General features: G+C 41.9%; 2 protein-coding genes across 2 annotated transcripts; both read right to left on the bottom strand.

Annotated features, from left to right (window-relative positions):
- Positions 1-1,871: 1,871 nt before the first annotated feature.
- On the bottom strand, positions 1,872-19,803 carry TXNDC12 (thioredoxin domain containing 12). Its single transcript, XM_039485653.1, has 7 exons — positions 19,569-19,803; positions 16,696-16,756; positions 6,362-6,414; positions 5,577-5,650; positions 4,913-4,982; positions 4,738-4,821; positions 1,872-2,761 (listed from the first exon to the last, which is right to left on the bottom strand). The coding sequence occupies exons 1-7, from the start codon at positions 19,663-19,665 to the stop codon at positions 2,682-2,684; spliced, it is 519 nt and encodes a 172-aa protein (XP_039341587.1). The 5' UTR covers positions 19,666-19,803; the 3' UTR covers positions 1,872-2,681.
- Positions 11,020-14,943, bottom strand: KTI12 (KTI12 chromatin associated homolog). The gene has a single exon (XM_039485652.1). The coding sequence runs from the start codon at positions 14,720-14,722 to the stop codon at positions 14,000-14,002; it is 723 nt and encodes a 240-aa protein (XP_039341586.1). The 5' UTR covers positions 14,723-14,943; the 3' UTR covers positions 11,020-13,999.
- Positions 19,804-19,930: the final 127 nt, after the last annotated feature.

Genomic DNA, 19,930 nt, shown 5'->3' with positions numbered 1-19,930 from the left:
ACCAGTCCTATTCAACATGTTCATAAAGAATCTGGAAAAAGGGGTAAACAGTGTAGTGGCAAAATTTGCAGATGATACATAACTACTCAAGACAGTTAAGTTCCAAGTGAAGAGCTACAAAATGATCTCTCAAAACTGAGTGACTGGGTGTCACGGGGTGTGGAGGGAGACTAACACTCCCCCCCCACCGCCCCGGCTTCCTGCGATTCACCATGACTTTCAGCCAGCCAGCAAAACAGGTTATTTAGACAACAGGAACACAGTTCAAAACAGGTCTTGCCGGTACAGACAACAGGACCCTCTTTAGTTAGGTCCATCTGGGGCCCCCAGGGAGGCCACAGCCCTGTTGGGAAGCCCAAGCCCCGTCAGGGTGCCCCTCTCCATTTCCCAGCCAACTCAAAACTGAAACTCCGTTCAGCCTCTCACTCAGCCTCCCCCCAGCTCCTCCCGCAGCCTTTGTCCTTTTTCCAGTTTCCGGGGAAGAGGTGTTACCTGGCCTCCAACCCCCCACCTGGGTTCTCAGGTTACATGCTCAGGTATGCTCCCTTCCCCAGTGCAGGCAGTCCCAAACTCCCCTACGACCTTCCCAGGTTAATACTCCCCACTCAGCATTTACATAACACATTAAGAACATTCCCACTTTGTCACACTGGGCAACAAAATGGCAGATGAAATTCAGTGTTGATAAATGTAAAGTAATGCACACTGGAAAACATAATCCCAACTATACACATAAAATTATGGGATCTAAATTAACTGTTACCACTCAAGAAAGAGATATTGGAGCCATTGTGGATAGTTCTCTGAAAACATCCACTCAATGTGCAGCAGCAGTCAAAAAAAGTGAACAGAATGTTGGGAATCATTAAGAAAGGGATAGATGATAAGAGAAAAAATATCATATGGCCTCTATATAAATTCATGCTATGCCCACATCTTGAATGCTGTGTGCAGATGTGGTCGCCCCATCTCAAAAAAGATATATTGGAATTGGAAAAGGTTCAGAAAAGGGCAGCAAAAATGATTAGGGGTATGGAACAACTTCCGTATGAGGAGAGATTAGTAAAACTGGGACTTTTCAGCTTGGAAAAAAGAAAAAGACGACTAAGGTGGGATATGATTGAGGTTATAAAAACATGACTGGTGTGGAGAAAATAAATAAGGAAGTGTTATTTACTCCTTATATCACAAGAAGGAGGGTAATTAATTAAATTAATAGGCAGCAGGTTTAAAACAAACAAAAGGAAGTCTTTCTTTACACAACGCAGTCAACCTGTGGAACTCTTTGCCAGAGGATGTTGTGAAGGCCAAAACTATAACAGGGTTCAAAAGGAACTAGATAAATTCATGGAGGATAGGTCCATCAATGAATATTAGCCGGGATAGGCAGGGATGGTGTCTCTAGGTGCTGTTTGCTAGAAGCTGGGTATGAGCGACAGGGGATGGATCACTTGATGATAACCTATTCTGTTCGTTTCCTTCAGGGCACCTGGCAATTGGCCATTGTCGGAAGACGGGATACTGAGCTAGATGGACCTTTGGTCTGACCCAGTATGGCCGTTCTTATGGGTAAGTGATATATTTTTAGGATATATTAAAAATCATTTTCTTTTCAGTTCCTATAGGTAATCGCTTGGTACTTTTCTGTTCCCGACTTATTTTAAACAGAAAACAGGCCTGTTCCAACCACTGAAAAGCAGCAGTGATTGTCATTTTTCATAAGAAAGTGAAAGTCTTTTTAATCTGTGACATTCAACATCAGCACTACTACAGTTTAAACATATTTTTAAGTCCTCCAATTCCTAAAAAGAATGGAAAATTACTCCATTCCCCCAAAAAACCTCACCACGCACTTTATTCTTAAAAAGTTTTCATTTTTATTTTTCACCATAGTACAAAAATACAGTACAATATGATGGCAAGACATTCTCCAAAAACATTCCGCAAAAAAGGGGGAGAACCCCATAATGCTTCAATATAATCTATCTTCTCTTAATAAAACAGTTGAAAGATGAACATACAATAGATAGGTGGAGTTTCAACCTGAATGCAAATAAAGTCAAGTCACAAAGAGTTCCTACAAGAAAAAGAATGTTCAGAATGACTAGTCCACATGCTACTAGATATTAATCAAAATAACTCTATTTGTGTTAGTGTTCATGGCAGAATTATTGTTTTGATTTTTTTTGGCTTTTCAGAATAGAGCAGGCTTGAGTCACATCTCCTACTCACGAGTATCCTCACTGAAATCAAAGGGATGACTTCATGTCAGTCAAACGTAGGGGAGCGAGCACTGATTGGAGACCAAGTGTTGGCTATTTGAAAATGTAAAAATCATTCCTCTTAAGAAGAGGGTAAGATCTAGGCCTCTGGATACAAGTGATCATTGTTTACGTGGACAGATCTGATGTACATGCATACACAACCTCATCTTGAATGGATACATCAGCCGTAAATAAGCACTGAAGTGTACACTAGATGGGGAGGAGAAGATAACACTGTATTTGATGGAGGTGTGTGAAAAATCAGATAGTGTTTAACCTTCCAAGATATTGAGAGGAGAATTACGCCCTTCCAGTGCAGCCACATTTCTTGGTATGTTTAATGGATTAAAAGAAAAAAACAATCATTTATCCTTTCAGAGCTTCAGGGTGATGGAAAAGGAATGTTCAATATATATATTATAATTCATCGCCAAGATGTTTTTGTTTGAAAGCATCTCCTGTCAGCTTCTCTTGGGCTTCCTTCATTCCTTGGACAACTGTCAAATTAAATACACAGAATATCAGCTGGATCATTACTACACATGATATGGAACAAGTAAGGAAGTGTATAATGAAAAGTATTTTTATCAACCAATGGTGCAATTTTATAGACTAAACCCCTTGGAAGTAGCCTGCAAAAGAAAAAAGTTAGGGTTATGCTCTTTTTGCCTTCTATATGATGTATAAAGAAGCGTTAAATATCTCCCACCCTCCCCTTTCCCATACCATTTGTAAGTTCATGCCTCATCTACCCTATTTTTGTTGGCTGACTCTATGGACAAAGGAAGAACTAGCAGGATTATGACATCAGATAACAGGCACATAAAACCTGATAATTTGAGAGGGAAGTGGTTTTTAACCACTTTTTTGCTCACAACCTAAATGGCTGAGATACAGCTGAGATACACTTGGGTATCTGTATTTAAAGTTCAACACCCCCCTAACAATCCGCATCTCTAAGACCCTCTCCAGTATTACCAAGGAAGACAAGTTTTGACATTCCTGATATGTCTAAGGTAAAAGATAAATTAAAAAAAATAATATTGTATGAAGGCTGAGAGTGTTTTGTTTTGTTCTTTTAAAAAGTCACAGCCGCAAAATTCAATAGAAACCTATTTTTCTCTTTTATGAGACACCTTTAATATAACAGAGCAAAGCTTTTCCTGCATCTATCCCCATCAGCATTCCTAAGTGATTCTCCTGTGGCTTGTTACTTCAATGGCAGTTTCATGCCTGCTTCTCTCAGGCACCATAGAAAAATCTCTACCAGAACAATTAAGAGGAATTGAGGTTTTTTAATTCAGAATATCATTAGAAAGATTCCCTCTGTTTTACCATGTACAAAACACACTATCACAGCTCTCGGCCTTGTTGGCTCTCTCAAGAGCAAGGTTGAGCAGTGAACCTGAACTATTCTCTCATAGGCAGGTGGCCTCTCCAGGGTTGAGGTAAACAAGTGGGCCAGCATGGGGAAGCCTGCACTGCTCTACATGCTGCTGTGATTCAGTCAACCAACACACCACTGTTTACAATGTACCAGTAAATTGCATGATGAGCTAAGTGCATTCTCTGAGTGGGGCTTAGTTTTCCTCAAGATCAGGTATGATGCTGATGGGATGGACTATAGGTCTGGCAAACCCTTAGAGAGGTTTTTCCCCACCCCCCCTTGTTATTCCTCTTCATCACCCTCCAAAGAACAGAATGGCTACTCTTCCCAACTGATTATTTTATCTCCCACCAGATCATCTCCACTGGTGTTAGCAGTCTTGGGAGTCATAATGTAGACTGGTACAGCTGTAATCAATGTCAATCAGACCCACTCTTAACATGGTTAGATGACATGGTTCTTAAAATGCTAGCAGCAACTAGTCTATACAGGGCTCTGAAGGTTGCTGATACTGATCGAGTTGGACTGGCAAGATATTTTGAAAAAAGTTTCCATAGCATAGACAGGGCCCAAGAGATTTGCAATTAGACATTTCTTGATTTGAGAACAGAGCATTGTTAATTAACCAGTTTATATCACACATAACTGGGCCACATTGATCACAGCTAGCACCTGGTCCTAATGGCTATTTAAATACTTTACTGACGAGATAGAAAACATAAGGTCAATTAATTCTTCGTAAATGAGGTTGTCCTCTGACAGTTGTGTGAAAAGGGAAAGTACACAAACGGGGAAGTGTCCACATTTACATCAGAAGTCACAGACGGATACATAACATTAAAGGCTGAATTTTAAATGACCAGAAAAGCTTTTATTTTACATCATGATTCTGTAATAGAGGTCTATCCATCCACCCACAAGATGCAAAAAAACCCATTCATTCGCCTTACTTGTAACAGCTTCCAGCTGTGCTGTAAACTATAGGTTACCTCCACTCAAAAACCAAGCTTACGTTAGCTGCCATTCCTATGACATACCTGCAATGCACTCCCACTCAATTCAAATTTAGAGCTCATTCTCGCATACCTTGATCAGCATTGATGTAGAAATACTTGTAGCTTGGGTTTCCTTTCTCATTTATAATCTCTGGATGGACCTTCCCACTGGGATCTGTGAAACGAGAAAGTGGTTAAAATGCGTAAGTGGTGAGGATGACAAAGTAGTCCTATAAGAGGCTGTAACAACAGTGAGCATGCCTTACCCATGAAAAGGATTCTGGGAATATAACCACCATCAGGGCTAAAAGCTTCATCCTTTGGCTCTTCTTCATCCTAGGTGTGCAAGACAGACGTAAGACAACATTCTGCTTTCTAAGCAAGGGCTCTAACAAAATGTATCATTTACTTTAAAGCTAATTTCTTCCAATGGCTGTTATAAAATGGTAGTTTTAATGAACACGAACAGCTTGAAAAGAAGATAAATGACTGCAAAATCCTCTACTTTTGTCAACAAAGGAAAAAGGTCACCCAACAAGTAACAGTTGTAAAGATAATTGTAAAATTAAATCAAATATTTTCACCAATTTACATTAAATGGACTCGCTATTTTGGTACTGGAATGTTTTATAGGTAATAAATGTATATAGAAAAGCAATTTCCTTTCCTATTATTGGGGAATAGTACAATGTACAGATTGTTAAAAATAAAATGGAAGAGAATCTGCTACATGAACAAAACCATATAACAATACAGTAAAGGTTTTATTTTTTAGTCAGTTGTATCAGTCAATACTTTCTATCTATTCAATAATGCTAAGAATTTAGTTAGGAAGGGATGGAGTCAGGAGAAATAAATAATTATAAGAAATAAGGGACAAATGCTCAGTTACAAAATAGTAGCATGGACATAAACTGCAGAGAAGCCTACCTCAAGGTTTACCATAATAAAATTATGGGCAAGTTCGGAGATCTCCTTGGATTCAGCAAACTTTGGCTTTAAAGCTAAGAAGAAAAAGAAGGGAGGGGAAGAGAAAACTGTAAGAAAAAAACCAACATCATTCAGACCTATAGCAAAATCCATCCCTTCTTCTAGAGGTTACGTGCTCGTCACGGAATAGTAAGTAACCAAATCTTTGTCTCAAATTACTGAACCCATAACCCAGAGTGAAAGCTAACTAGTCCAATCCTCAGTGATCAGTCAGATGATGAATACTGGCCAAAAATAGTCATATGGGTAATTTTTGAACCAATCGTACAGAAGCAAAAAGCTTTCTCTGCCCATTACCAGTCACCTAAACCACCCAATCCACCTCACCTACATTTGTAGACCAATGTCATTATGGTTAGCCAGTTCCATTATATCACTGAATAAGACGAAAATCTAACCATCCACTGAGAAAGACCAGTTTGGAATATGCAGGTTTACTGTTCTTTCAAACTTTTATAATTTTCCATACCAAGGATTGGACCTTCAATAGAAATGGAAGATACCTCCCATTTGGTGTGTGTCTTTTTAAAAAAACAAACTTATAGCATGGATTTGGACAGTTATTAATGTATTGCATTGAAGATTTCTATTTGTGCACTATTATACTGATCTGAGCAAAAAGCAAATATAACACATGCTATGCTTCAAATGTAAATAATAATTGACTTGTACAAAGAAACCTTCCATTAAGGATTTTAAAGTGCTCTATAATTAAATTCACATACCTTTGCAAGCTCCACACCAGGACTTGTGGATGATAATCATTAGAGGCAAACCACTTTAGAAAAAAACAAAGCACAACTGACATCAATTCTAAGACACTTAAAAAGACTGCATTCCTCAATGAAACTCTGAAATACACTTTCAAGTAATTAAAACTTTTAAAGAAGGCCCTAGCTACTGGAAAAAGTCATAGATGTAAACTGATTTTATTGTGCTCCCAAAGCTTTGTTTCCTTGCTAAAGTCTTCCCAAGTTATAAACATCAGCACCAAATAATTTAATAAAATGCCATTGATTCTCTGTATCACAAAATAGGATTCGAGAACCCTCATATTCACCACAGTGATATGATTGTTTTGTACAAAGATGCCTTGTAAGGTATCATTTGAGAAGTTATGATTGGTTGAACATTACTATTCTGATGAATTGTGTGTGTTACGATTGTGTCTGAAGTTATGAAGTTTTGCTCTGTGTGTGTGTTACTGAAATATATTGAGAAACGCCCACAACTAGCCGTTCATTGGTAACAAAGGAGCAACTAACACTGACAAGATAGGTTTCAGAGCGGTAGCCTGTATCAGCAAAAAACAACAAGGAATCCTTGTGGCACCTTAGAGACTAACAAACTTATCTGAGCATAAGTTTTCATGGGCTAGAACCCACTTCATCAGATGCAAGACAAAACAGATTTACATCAGGGTCAGTCAGAAGTGTTGATGGCCCATTAAGAAGAATCCATTCTCCCAGTGACTTCTCAGAGAGGGCATGTACACAATGGAGGCTATCTAATCCCCACTTCCGTGCAAGGATCTTTCTAGCACCTGGACAGAAAGTATAAATGAGGGCCAATGACATCACCACTGAGCCTTTCTCCTCCCCCTATTCAACATCTGGAAGATTGTTTGGAAGACAAAGGCTTTGAACGGAGGAGATTGGCAGGCTAAGAAGAGAATTCAGCCTGTGTATTAAGAACTGTAAACTGCCTGGAACATCCAGTGGGGTGAGAAAAACTGCTTGATTCAAATCTTGTTTAGTCTGATAAAGTGTAGAATTTAGACTGTAATTTTCTTTTCATTTCTTATGTAACCAACATTGAGCCCTATGCCCAGGGGCGGCTCTAGAAATCGGGCTGCCCCAAGCAGCGCGGAGCGCTGCGCCGCCCTTCCCCGGTCCCGCGGCGGGTCCCCTCTTTCCGCGGCTCCGGTTGAGCTCCTGCCGGCATGCCTGCGGCAGGTCCACCGGAGCCCGGGACCAGCGGACCTGCCGCAGTCATGCCTGCGGGAGCTCAACCGGAGCCGCGGGAAGACGGGACCCGCCGCAGTCGTGCCTGCGGCAGGTCCGCTCGTTCCAGGCTCCGGTGGACCTGCCGCAGGCATGCCGGCGGGAGCTCAACCGGAGCCAAATGCCGCCCCCCCGGGAAACGGCCGCCCCAAGCGCCTGCTTGGCGCGCTGGGGTCTAGAGCCGCCCCTGCCTATGCCTAACACTTATAATCACTTAAAATCTACTTTTTGTAGTTAAACTTATTTTAATGTTTTATCCTTATCACTGAATTTGTTTGAAGTGCCTGGAGAATATGCTCAGATTACAAAGGCTGAGGCACATCCACTATCCTTCGACGAAATGGTGAACTAATGAATGAGTTTGCATTGTTCAAGAGAAGGTCTCGAGCAGTGTAAGATGGTACATTTCTGGGGTACAAGACTTGGGAGCTGAGGGATTAGCTGGTGTCTCCCTTTCTGTATAGTTCATGAGTAGCTTTGAGAGTTTCATACAATTTAGCTGGGTATGTCTCTGTATGTTGTTGGCTGAGTGATCACAGCACCTGAAGGGGTTTGCTACTTGTCACTACAACGGCATTGTAAGAGTCAGCCTAGGGAGGAGAGTTAAGGGGGCATAGTGGTCCGACAGTTCCAGGTTGTAGCCTGGAAGCAGTTAAAAAATTATAATGAATAAGCTGATTGATGGCTGAAGACCAAAACAATCTCATTCTCTATGATGGCTATTGGTATAGTTACATGGCAGCTATTCACCCTGTCAGACACTAAAAATCTATGATCTACTATAACAGGAATCAAGTATCAGAGGGGTAGCCGTGTTAGTCTGGTTCTGTAGAAGCAGCAAAGAATCCTGTGGCACCTTATAGACTAACAGACGTTTTGCAGCATGAGCTTTCGTGGGTGAATACGAAATTCTTGCTTGCATCCGAAGAAGTGGGTATTCACCCACGAAAGCTCATGCTGCAAAACGTCTGTTAGTCTATAAGGTGCCACAGGATTCTTTGCTGCTATAACAGGAATGAGGTCGTGGTAACAGAATGTTAAGAACATAAGAACGGCCATACTGGGTCAGACCAATGGTCCACCTAGCCCAGTATCTTGTCTTCCAACAACAGCTGGTGCCAGATGCTTCAGAGGTAATGAACAGAGAAGGGCAATTATCAAGTCTTCCAGTCTCAGCTTCTGGCAAAAGGTTATCAAAAGATAATTTCATGATCCCACTCCCATTCCCTTTCTCTAGACCAGGGGTCGGCAACCTTTCAGAAGTGGTGTGCCGAGTCTTCATTTATTCACTCAAAGTTTTGCGTGCCATTAATATATTTTAATGTTTTTAGGTCTCTCTCTATAAGTCAATATATAACTAAACTATTGTTGTATATAAAGTAAATAAGGTTTTTAAAATGTTTAAGAAGCTTCATTTAAAATTAAATTAAAATGCAGAGCCCCCCAGACCGGTGGCCAGGACCCGGGCAGTATGAGTGCCACTGAAAATCAGCTCACATGCCACCTTCGGCACCCGTGCCATAGGTTGCCTACCCCTGCTCTAGACTGTCTGATGAAGCAGCAATACTCCATCAGAAACATTCCATAAACCACTGTGTTGATTTTCATACTCCTTTCTATGAAGCACACTGGGAATCACCAAAAGTATCCTGGGCCCCACTTGAAGAGGAAATGTGGAGAGCTGCAGGATGTGGGCTCATATGAAGGACATTGAGGGAACCCCTATTTTAAACAATCAACTACTAGAAGTTTTTGTTGAAACTTTCTGCAAAGGAAGAGTCCAAATATTGATTTGCTAGTTCCTTCCTGTATACTTATTATTAAACAAGACTCCCAAGAAAAAGTAAATGTTATTCTACTATATCTGTAGATTTTAAAGCCAGAAGGGACCATTATGATCCAGTCTATTTCATCCTACATAACACAGGTCACAGAGCCACACCCACTAATTTCTGAATCAAGCCCCTAACTTCAATTTGAGCTATAGTATATCTTTCAGAAAGACATCTCAGTCATTTAAAGACTTCAAGTAATTGAGAACCCATTGTATCCCCATACAAGTTGTTCTAATACTTATTTAACTGTTTAAAATTTACACTTTATTTCTAGTCTGAATTTGCCTAGCTTCAGTTGCAAATCACTAGATCTTTTTATACCTTTGTCTGCTAGATTAGTTATGTACTATCAGAAATCTCTTCCCCATGCAGGTACTTGTAGACAATGATCAAGTCACCTCTTAACCTTCTCTTGGATAAGCTAAATAGAGTTTCTTAAGTCTTTCCCTGTCAGGCAGGTTTTCTAGACATCAAATCATTCTAGTAGGTCTTTTCTGAACTCTTTCCAAAGAGTGGACACAGGGTTTCAGTAAAGGTCCTACTAATTCTGTATACAGAGATACCACCTGTTCATAAATTAACTCCAAGCAAACAAGTTCTTCTAAAATCTTGTCCTAGAAAGGACTCCTGCTTCTTCACTAACATCTCACAGTTATACAGCACTTTCCACAAAGCAAGATTCATCCGTGCTAGAAAGCCGCCATCTCTCAGGTAGACTTTTGGGGGTTTAGGTCTTTATTTTCTTCAGTTTGGGAAGTATGAAATTGACCTGGTCTAACATACTGCTAATTCAGAAATACATTTTAACACATGATCAGAAAACGGCAGAATTACAGGTAGAATTGATAAACAACATGTGATTTGATTGGAATGGATTATTTCAATAAACTAGTTTTTTGGGGGGGTTTTTTTGTTTTTTTTTTAAATACACAGCCAAACAATATTTCCCCCAAGATTTGTATATGAGCTAAGCCTTGACTTCCATTTTAAGTCACCAAGTTGTTGGTTTTTTTTTTACGGTGTTTTGGATATAGGAATATGAAGCCATTCTAGACAGAACCAGAAAGTGTTAGCCTGAGGGAGGGAGGGAACATGCCTGGTGTAGTACCTAGATTTCTAGCTACATATATTTCATATCATGCTGTGAAGAACATAGGAAAGGGCCGCTACAAATGTCATTTTACACAGATTGTGATTGGGTAACAAGAGTAAGAAGTTACACTGAATGAAGTTTTTAATTAAATATGGATCATGGTAGTTCAAAACAGCTTTGATGGAGGTAAATTTACTGGCTAGTGAAAATAAAAGTAAATACCGCCTTTGTTTTCTTGAAAACAAAATTTCATGGAAAAATGTACAGGGGGGTCACTAAGATGCAGTCAAATTTTTGAAACAAATTTTACATAGCATTTTTTGACATCTTACATTAAAAATAAGAATTTCAGAAGATGACTTTACTGCTCATTACTTCAGTCAGGGCCAAGATTTCACTCATGTTGTTTATTTGCTGTAGGTATCTCTGTTTGGATGATATACTTTCATATGTATAGTGAGTTTCACTTTTATTTATAATCACTTTCAGGTTTTCATGTAAACAGCACAATGCTATAACCTTTGGCCTGTTAACACTGCAGGGGAATATTATAAAAACTGTTTAAAAAAAAAAAGTCATGCAAGTCCATCAGCTGTATAGGGTTAGCCAGAACTTGTTTGCATACAAGAAAAACTAAGCAAGAAAGTATGGGATTATAACTAGGAATAATATGATGAAAAGGAAAATGTATCTGAATATCAGAGGGAAAAAAAACTGCATCAGTTAGATACATTAATCTGTGGAAATAATCTCTTAAAAGGAAGTAGTGCACACCATCAGCTGGGATACTTGAAGACAGGACAAAACATTCTGCAGAGAACAAGTCTGCATAAGCGGAGAGGTGATACGTTTTTTTCCCACCTCTCACCTCTAAGATTTTTTTTTGACTTGACAGTCTCTATTTGCAACTTATAGTCTTTTTCTAACAAGAGAGTGGCATGTAAAAGGAAAAATGTAACAGGAGGATTTTTAAAGCCACATCACAATGGCCATACACCTTTTGTAAGATAGATCCCAAACCCCTTCACAGGGCCAGAGGCTGCTGCAGCCAGAGGGATATGGGCCAAGAAATACCCTCATGTAAAAAGTGGCAGTATCTTTGCAGGGACAGCTGATACATGGAGAACACAAAAGGCAATCTGGCACCAGAGAAAGCACACAATAGATGCAGGCAAGGAGCCAGGATGTTAGAGGAGTGTGGTATGGGATTTTTGCCAATTAAGCTTATTAAACTGTAAAAGTCTTCTGAGGGCAGAGGTGGTAGAGCTAATGCTTGATTCAATTGAAACTAGATTGTTCCTTACATTATATTGTTCAACCCTGCAGTGGATGATGGCATTGAATTACCTAAATTTATAGAAAAGAATGAGAGGTATGAATGGAAGCGTCCTTCCAGTTATAACCAATTATAGTCCTGAGTACCAAGAAAGGAAGAAAATTGTGCTAAGAGAAGCATATATGGTCAATTCCAATTTTAACCACAGAAATATATTATCAGCATAGACGCTGCTTCTCTGCGGCATACACAGAACATGGGCACACATTTTCCTGCCCAAAATAATATTAGAACATCAAACATACTAAGGGATGTTGAGAAAACAGAAAGTTACACCTCCACGAATTTCTTTCATGTAGCCCAGCATGGTTTTGCTCTTTAATTTTCTTCAGCAGTAGGGTCATAGATTTATCCAAAAGATATACTGAAGTTATAACAGTATCAATGATTCCCATTTAATAAGGGAACACAGTCCAGCCAGCCAGCACCTGGTCTAGTACCACACTCTACTATCAAGGGCAAGATTATCTAGACAGATTTTAAACCGAAGGGTTTATCATTACTAAAATACAATTCTCAAAAATCAGATCTCGGAAATGTTTTACCGCTTTTGAGCACACATTTCCTGGCTTTTATTCTTTTCCATTTAACTTCCCAAAGGGGGCAAAGTGGGGTCTCCTTACATAGCAGCTATAGTCATTTTTCAATCTCACAATATACAAATCCACGTACTGACTGGTAGATATTATTAGGCAGTCAGAGCGTATGGACTTTTGTACTCACTGAAGTGACCCCTCCACTTTATCCCATCATTCCAGACAAAGAAATGAATGTTTAATAGGGAGGGAAGCCTTCCTCAAAAGGCAAAAGAAGCAGGTAAGCATATGCAGGGAGAAGGTTCATACTAAGATTAGGGTTAAATAGGAGGACAAGATCCAAAACTGAGGTAGGAAGCAGGGATGTCTATAAACAGGAATTAGTGCATGGCAAGCTGGGGTGTAAATCTACAGCACTCTAGTATATCATCATTCACTAACTGTGTGGCCCATGCTGCTGCTCACTAAAAATTACCTAGTGTGCTTTGACCTACTACTGTTCACAGAGCACTAGGGAAATTTTAGTGCACAGTGGGAGGTGCATGCAGTTACTGGGAAGCACGCTACAGAATGTAGATTTACACCCCACTTGCCATGTATTAACTCTCCATATAATCTCTTAGTTAAGGCACATAAAAAGAGTTCCAAGGGCTGTATGCAATTAGAGCAGATACTGTAATAACAAAGTACAATTCAGATCATCCTCATTGTGAGAGCACCTACTGTTAACTGAACAATTAGTGTATTTAGCCCAGGATCTACTAATGACTTTGGAAAGGAAGCCACAGAAAGTTGCTGAAATAATTGTTCTGAAAGTAAATTAAATATTTCATTCCATCCCAGGCATAGGATTTCAAAAAAAGAAACAGACATTTGAGTACACTAAGTAAGCATGTTTCCACTGTCCAAATTTTGAAGATTAATTTCCTGGGTTCAGACAAACTTTTGAAAACACCAGCAGTTTTTAAAAAGGCTGTAAGTCCCAATTCTAGAGCAGCAAGGCCTCCTTTGTACAGTTTGATGTATTCATCTTATCCTTGCCTTATTTAGACAAAACTCAGACGAAAGATTGTTCTTCCTCAAGATGCTGCAGCGGCATGAGAGCTCGGCTCCCCTGTAGCATTCTTCTTTGGACACTGCAGAGAACATATGGTTAGTGGGGTTTGGCTCTCCATAGCCCCCATTAGTAGACTTTTTGGATGCCTGAGGACCTGATGGCTAGCTGCCTTTGTCAGGCATTCCTACTCAGATGCTGAGACTGCTATTGGAGGGGGGAGTGGTGTGTGTGCACACCCACAACTCCTGTTAGCAAATATCATGGACCACCACAGCTGGTTCCCCACACCCACTCTGGCTGGATACTCTTGCTCTGATGATGGGTAATGCAAGGCCCTCCTCCTGTCTATCAGCACAGATTCCTGGTCCAGGCACTGGAGAACAATGACTAGGGAGAGCCAACTTCCTATTGGCATAGATTTTGAGGTGTGTGGAGGCTCTCAGTGACTGTACCCCATTAGCCTGCCCTCCTGTTCAGACACTGGACTGTGGAGACTACAGGGGTCACTGGATGCTGCGGCTCAGGTACTGCAGGAACATGTTGGCCAGCTGGGGCAGGTTCTCCTCACTGGGGTGCATTTTGGTGTAGCTGATGAACTGCCTGCGAAGCCGACTCAGCTCCGCCATGCCCAGGGGCCGGTTCAGCACCAGCCCTTCGCTGGCCCCAGACACCTGGATCAGCTCCCCAGGCTGGGCCCCGCTCCTCTGGGCAGCCAGCACGGCAGCCAGCACTTCCTGGGTGACGCGGTCCAGCTGGTGGAGGAAGCCGGCGGACTGCAGGGGCTGCGAGCGGGTGGACTGGTTGGGCGGGGGCGGCCTGCTCTCGAAGAGGGCGGCGCGGATCTCCGCCAGCGGCAGCGGCTCCTGCCCGTGCACGGTGAAGAGGGGCCGGTCCCAGCGGTTCCGCGAGTCCGGGGTCTCGAAGGGGCCCGCGGACGGGTGCGGGGCGCCCCCCGCGCAGTGCAGCAGGCAATGCGGCGTGCCCGCGTGCTTGGTCACGCAGTAGAGCTCGTAGCGGAAGCTCTTCAGCTCGTTCCCCGCGTCGACGATCACCACGTCCCGCCGGCTCAGCCGCCGCTCCACCTCGGCCCGCAGCGCCGCGCGGCCCCCCACCGCATCCGTCACCACGTGCACCGGCCGCTCCTCCCCGCTCAGCGCCCCCCGCAGCTCCTCGGCCCGGCGGCTCTTGCCGCTGCCCGGCAGCCCGCACAGCACCACCAGCGGCATCTTCCGGCCACGGCCCGGGACGCCGCCATTATAACCCGGAAGTCCATCCCAAGCACATCCGCGGAGGTCAAGCAACGTCACTCCCGACCCCAGGGCAACAAGAGGGATTGGCCCTAAGCATGACGATGTCAGGCTGTAACGCCCCTATGTAGGGAGGGGAGGGCTGGGGGCGAGGGAAGCGCATCCCAGGCCATGGCAACCAGCCACTCCACAGCACTGACACCCCACCAGGCATTGCCCCATGCCATGGCAACCAGCCACCCCATGGCATTACCACCCCACCGGGTGTGCCCCATGCCATGGCAACCAGCCACCCCACAGGGCATAACCCCAGGCCATGGCAACCAGCCACCCCATGGCATTACCACCCCACCGGGCGCGCCCCAGGCCATGGCAACCGGCCGCCCTTTGACACTGCCATGCCAGAGGGCACTGCTCCAGGCCATGGCAACCAGCCACCTCATGGCACTGCCACCCAACAGGGCATCACCCCAGGCCATGGCAACCAGCCACACCCCGACACTGACACCCCAGAGAGCCTCACCCCAGACCATTGTACACTGCTTCTCCATAGCACATAGCCACCCCACGGTGCCACCACAGGGCATGACACTCAGCCACCCCATCGCACGCACACACACAAAGGTTTTGTCTCACCTACACACAAGGTTTTGTCTCACCTATGCACTCCTTGGTCCCATACAAGCTTTGCACAGACACTCAGATACTACAAAAAGAACAGGAGTACTTGTGGTACCTGAGAGACTAACAAATTTATTTGAGCATAAGTCCCACTTCATCTGATGAACGGGGCTGTAGCCCATGAAAGCTTATGCTCAAATAAATTTGTTAGTCTCTCAGGTGCCACAAGTACTCCTGTTCTTTTTGCGGATACAGACTAACATAGCTGCTACTCTGAAACCTAACATACTACAGAATCTGGATAGAGATGTCACCTGGGTCTGCCCTTCCAGCAATGGAAGATGAGGCTATGAAATTCACTGACTGACCATTCACTGCATTAGCCAAGACTAAGGAAGAGACAGCTCACTGCCAATGCTTGACAACCTCCCACCCACTAGCTTGTCTCGCTACATGTAAGGCGGACTGCGTAAGGTCACATATTACTTATCTATGGAAAAACAATAGTGCAGTAATTACCACAAATACTGCAGTAACATGGTTTTTGGGAAGGCATATCATATGGATGCCATTACATACAGTTAACTGCCACCTTAGATTTCTCTAACTGCACCTGCTGTGTTAATTTTATGTCCTCACTACACATTCTCATATTGTGAGTGGGAAAAAACAGATGGATCAGTTTGAACGCAAAATTCAAATTCTAGCTATATCTTTCATAAAAATGTAGTTTGTAATTTTATATTTTTTAAAATAAGAAAATATTTTACACTTCCAGATTGGTGTCACGGATGGTAGTAAAATAATCCTTTCAATTAACTCTATGGCCTCAGTCCTGCAAACATTTATGCATGCAATGGCAAGTAGTCCTGTTGAGCTCCAAACAAAATATTCATGTACATAAAGTTAAGCACTTGTTTAAATTTTTGCAGGACTGGGGCCTATGTCTCTTTCTATATTGTAGTAGGTTGTCAAAAAGCATGATAATTTTCTGTTCAGCTCAATGATGCAATACAGCCACAATCCAGCAACTGGATCTTTGGGTAGACCTATGTAAATTTATGAAGATCTACAGACCTATGTAAATTTATGAAGATCTACACGACCTCAAGGATCTATCTACCTGGAAGATCCGATTGCAGGATCAGAGTTTATCATTAACAAATGTAAAATGTTTTCTCTCTGATGTATTATCTGGGTCTGTAGGTTCTCCTATACCACCTGGATATATTTACACATAACTAGCCCTGATTAAATATAGGATCAATGCAGAATCTTTTTTCCTCTTTTTAATGTAAAGCCACCCTGTGAATTTAAATTGTATAACATACCTGGCTGCTGCCTCTTTCTTCCCATCTTCTAGTGTCCTCCAATGAATGTGATCTCCAAAACCTGGAAAAGGGAAAGGTTTATAAAAGTAGCATGATTTAAGATGTCAAATGACAGATAAATATATTTTCTGACACTTATGGACACAATCAACTAGTTTTATTTCCCTTCTTTTAGCAAGCATTTTTTTTTATATGTAACCATTTGTTTTCAATATTCATACTCACTATCACTTGAACAGGGCCGGCTCCAGGCACCAGCCCAGCAAGCAGCTGCTTGGGGCGGCCAACGGTGAGGGGTGGCATGTCCGGGTCTTCGGTGGCGGGTCCCTCAGTCCCTCTCGGAGCGAAGGACCAGCCGCTGAATTGCCGCTGAAGACTGAAGCGGCGGCGGTAGAGCCATAGATTGCAATCGCAGCTTTTTTCTTTCTTTCTTTCTTTCTTTTTGCTGCTTGGGGCGGCAAAAACCCTGGAGCCGGCCCTGCATTTGAATCTCTGTTCTTGGATAATAAACTTACTCTTGTTTTCACTATACATATATCTAAGTGCTGTGTGTTCAGCAGAGCTGTGTTCTAAGGTATAACTAGTAAGCTGTGGGGTACTGTTCCTTTGGAAACAGCAGGCCTAATAATTCTAAGTATTCAGTGAATAAGTAGCTGGACCTTACAGAGAGCGTTCAGAGGACTTGGGAGATGGGTGTGCCTATTGCTAACCTGCAGAGAGAAAGCGAGGTCTGCAGAGCCCTGGAGGGGAGCACTGCCAGAGGCTAGGGTAGTCAGGGAGCTGATGCACAGGCAAGATTTCCTCATACTAAGGACGAGCGATACCAAGGTGCCTCACACCCCTGGATATGCCCAGGAATCATCAAATTTCATCTGTGAATATTGGATTTTCTGGGTAAAGTTAATTTTCATAATCCTCTTTCATAATATGCAATGTCTAAGAAGATTGGGGAAAATTCCAATATTCATACCTTTTAGTCAATTATTAAAGAACATGGGGGCTCAGTTCTGCATGCCCTAACCCCACCAATTCTGTAATTAACAGACATGCAATCCAAGCTGTGTATCCTGAACTGAAGACAAGGAGAGGATGCAGAATGGCACCAAGATCTGCTATCTGATGGTAGAGCTGGCATCTATCAGCATTATCCATCGAATACGATAGCAGGATTGTCTCTGTGTCACTCTGAAGTTTAGAATGTCTGTTGAGTCAGTGTGAAGCGATGGAAACAGCTACAAACAGAGCTGAGAGCTCTTTTTGTATAGAATATCACCAGGTTCAATCACCACTGGGATTCGCAGCCGGTTACTGTCCAATATTTAAGTTCTCAGACTTTTTTTTTTTGCTTTTTTCACACATTACGAATTACGCCCATACAACAGCATGGCTTTCACCTATCACTATGCTATTTTTCTATGTAGTGTTAAACAATACATAAGTGTGCCTATCCAGGCCTGCAGGCATCTTTGCCATATATTAAAAATATAACCATACTGCTACAATATATTTCTGTATGGGACTAAATTCTGTTGTCTGTTAAAGTCCCTTTTCTGCAAAAGTATTTAAGTGTGTGTTTTACTTTAAGTACATGCTTAAGTCTAGTTCAATGTGACTTAAGCATATGCTTGCTTAAGCATTTTGCCAAATCGGGCTGTAAATAGGCAGCAGAAGTCTCTGATGTTAATGGGGACAAGACTGGGGCTATGGTGTACGTTTAGCTCAAGGGAACCTTACATAAAATATGCAGGGGGATGAGGAGGAGCATTATTTCTTGTAATCAAGGATATTTAAATACACATTGGATCACATTTTTTTCTAGTAAGCAAGGATGACTACATTCATTAACAATAAAATCATCACAGTCTTCCCTCCCTCCTTTTTAAAAATAGGGACCTATGGAGTTTTAATTCAACTATCAAAAAAGATAACTAGTAATACTAAAACACTTCTTCCCTGTCACTGGAGAACATAGTCAAGAACATTGATGCACTAACTGAACCCGCTCCTCATATTCCAGACTTCAGAACAAAGATAGGGAAGTAAAGTAAGGTGGACTGAACAGAGCTGGGGAAAGATAAATCCAAATCATGGTATAGTACAGGATGGTCGAACAACTACAGGTTTATTAAGAAAAGCTGAAATCAGTAAATAACGTAAAAAGTAAGATAACATGGCTAGAAGGGATTGAGTCAGAACAAGTGACAAGAGAGGGAAGTGTAGTGGAAGTACAGTTTACTGGAATTTGAACAGTAGTGAGAGAGAAAAACTATAGGATAAAACATAAAATACCCACTTGATCACCCATTTACTAGCCATACCCCAATGTGCTTACATTGCATAGTTGTAGGGATGTCAAAATGGGACAATCTGAAGGGGAAATTAAAATTTTAATTGAGATTTCATTTACAAAATCCTTCAACACCAAAGAAATTGTAAAAACTGCCTTAAAACTAACTCAGAATGAACAAATCTTCTAAATGAGAATGAGACTTGGCAGGTCTGCTACAACCAGCAATTGGCAGTTTTGAAAAAGAATAAACCTGCCAAGCCCCCTCTTCTCCACTTCCAGAACATTAATGCATTTCCTACTGTATCAGGGCAGCATTGCAATTGCTCATAATTAATTTATGGCCTGGCACCATAATATCTTGTATGTTTCAGACTCAGTTCTACCACTAAAGCGATTACTCCTTACCCCCCCACACCTATGAAATTTACCTAAACAATCAAAATTACTATTTTAATGCATTATTACAAATATTAAATACATTTCTGGGGTGCGGGGAAGGGACCCTCCTGATTAGGGATTTATTTAGTTATTTATAGCAATCATAAAAGTTTAAATACAAACAAAAAGAAAAGAGATGCCTAACCCTTTCCAAGCCCTTCTCCAGCAGAGGATGTGGTAAGCACCAGGAAAATCAGGCAAAGAAAGAGACTGGAGAGTGCTGTTGCTAATTGAATCTTCATGGTGTCTGCTTGGATCCTCGGCAGCACAATGAATACGTCTCGATAGCCACAGTCAGCAAGATCAGATCAGATAAGCTTAGGGGTTTGGGGTGTTGGTTTTTTTTTTTTAACCCAGGAAGTGATGTTGGGCGGATGTGGGTGGCGCTTCAGAGTCCTGTATCAGGTTAATAATAGAAGGAACAGATCCCCCAAAATTGAATGGGAGACTTGGCAAAATTATTTCTGATCTATAGTTACAGCTCTTTATAGTTGTTTCCAAACTGGC

The sequence above is a fragment of the Mauremys reevesii genome, linkage group 8, assembly GCF_016161935.1.
Source record: "Mauremys reevesii isolate NIE-2019 linkage group 8, ASM1616193v1, whole genome shotgun sequence".
Classification (NCBI taxonomy): domain Eukaryota; kingdom Metazoa; phylum Chordata; order Testudines; family Geoemydidae; genus Mauremys; species Mauremys reevesii.
This window is presented reverse-complemented; position numbering and strand designations above follow the sequence as displayed.

Coding starts and splice junctions, on each gene's coding strand:
- KTI12 (XM_039485652.1), bottom strand. CDS start 14,722: ATGCCGCTGGTGGTGCTGTGCGGGCTGCCGGGCAGCGGCAAGAGCCGC.
- TXNDC12 (XM_039485653.1), bottom strand. CDS start 19,665: ATGAAGATTCAATTAGCAACAGCACTCTCCAGTCTCTTTCTTTGCCTG. Junction 16,757..19,568: donor TGGAGAAGGGCTTGGAAAGG/GTTAGGCATCTC, acceptor TCCCTTTTCCAG/GTTTTGGAGATCACATTCAT. Junction 6,415..16,695: donor AAGAAAGAGGCAGCAGCCAG/GTATGTTATACA, acceptor TTTTTTCTAAAG/TGGTTTGCCTCTAATGATTA.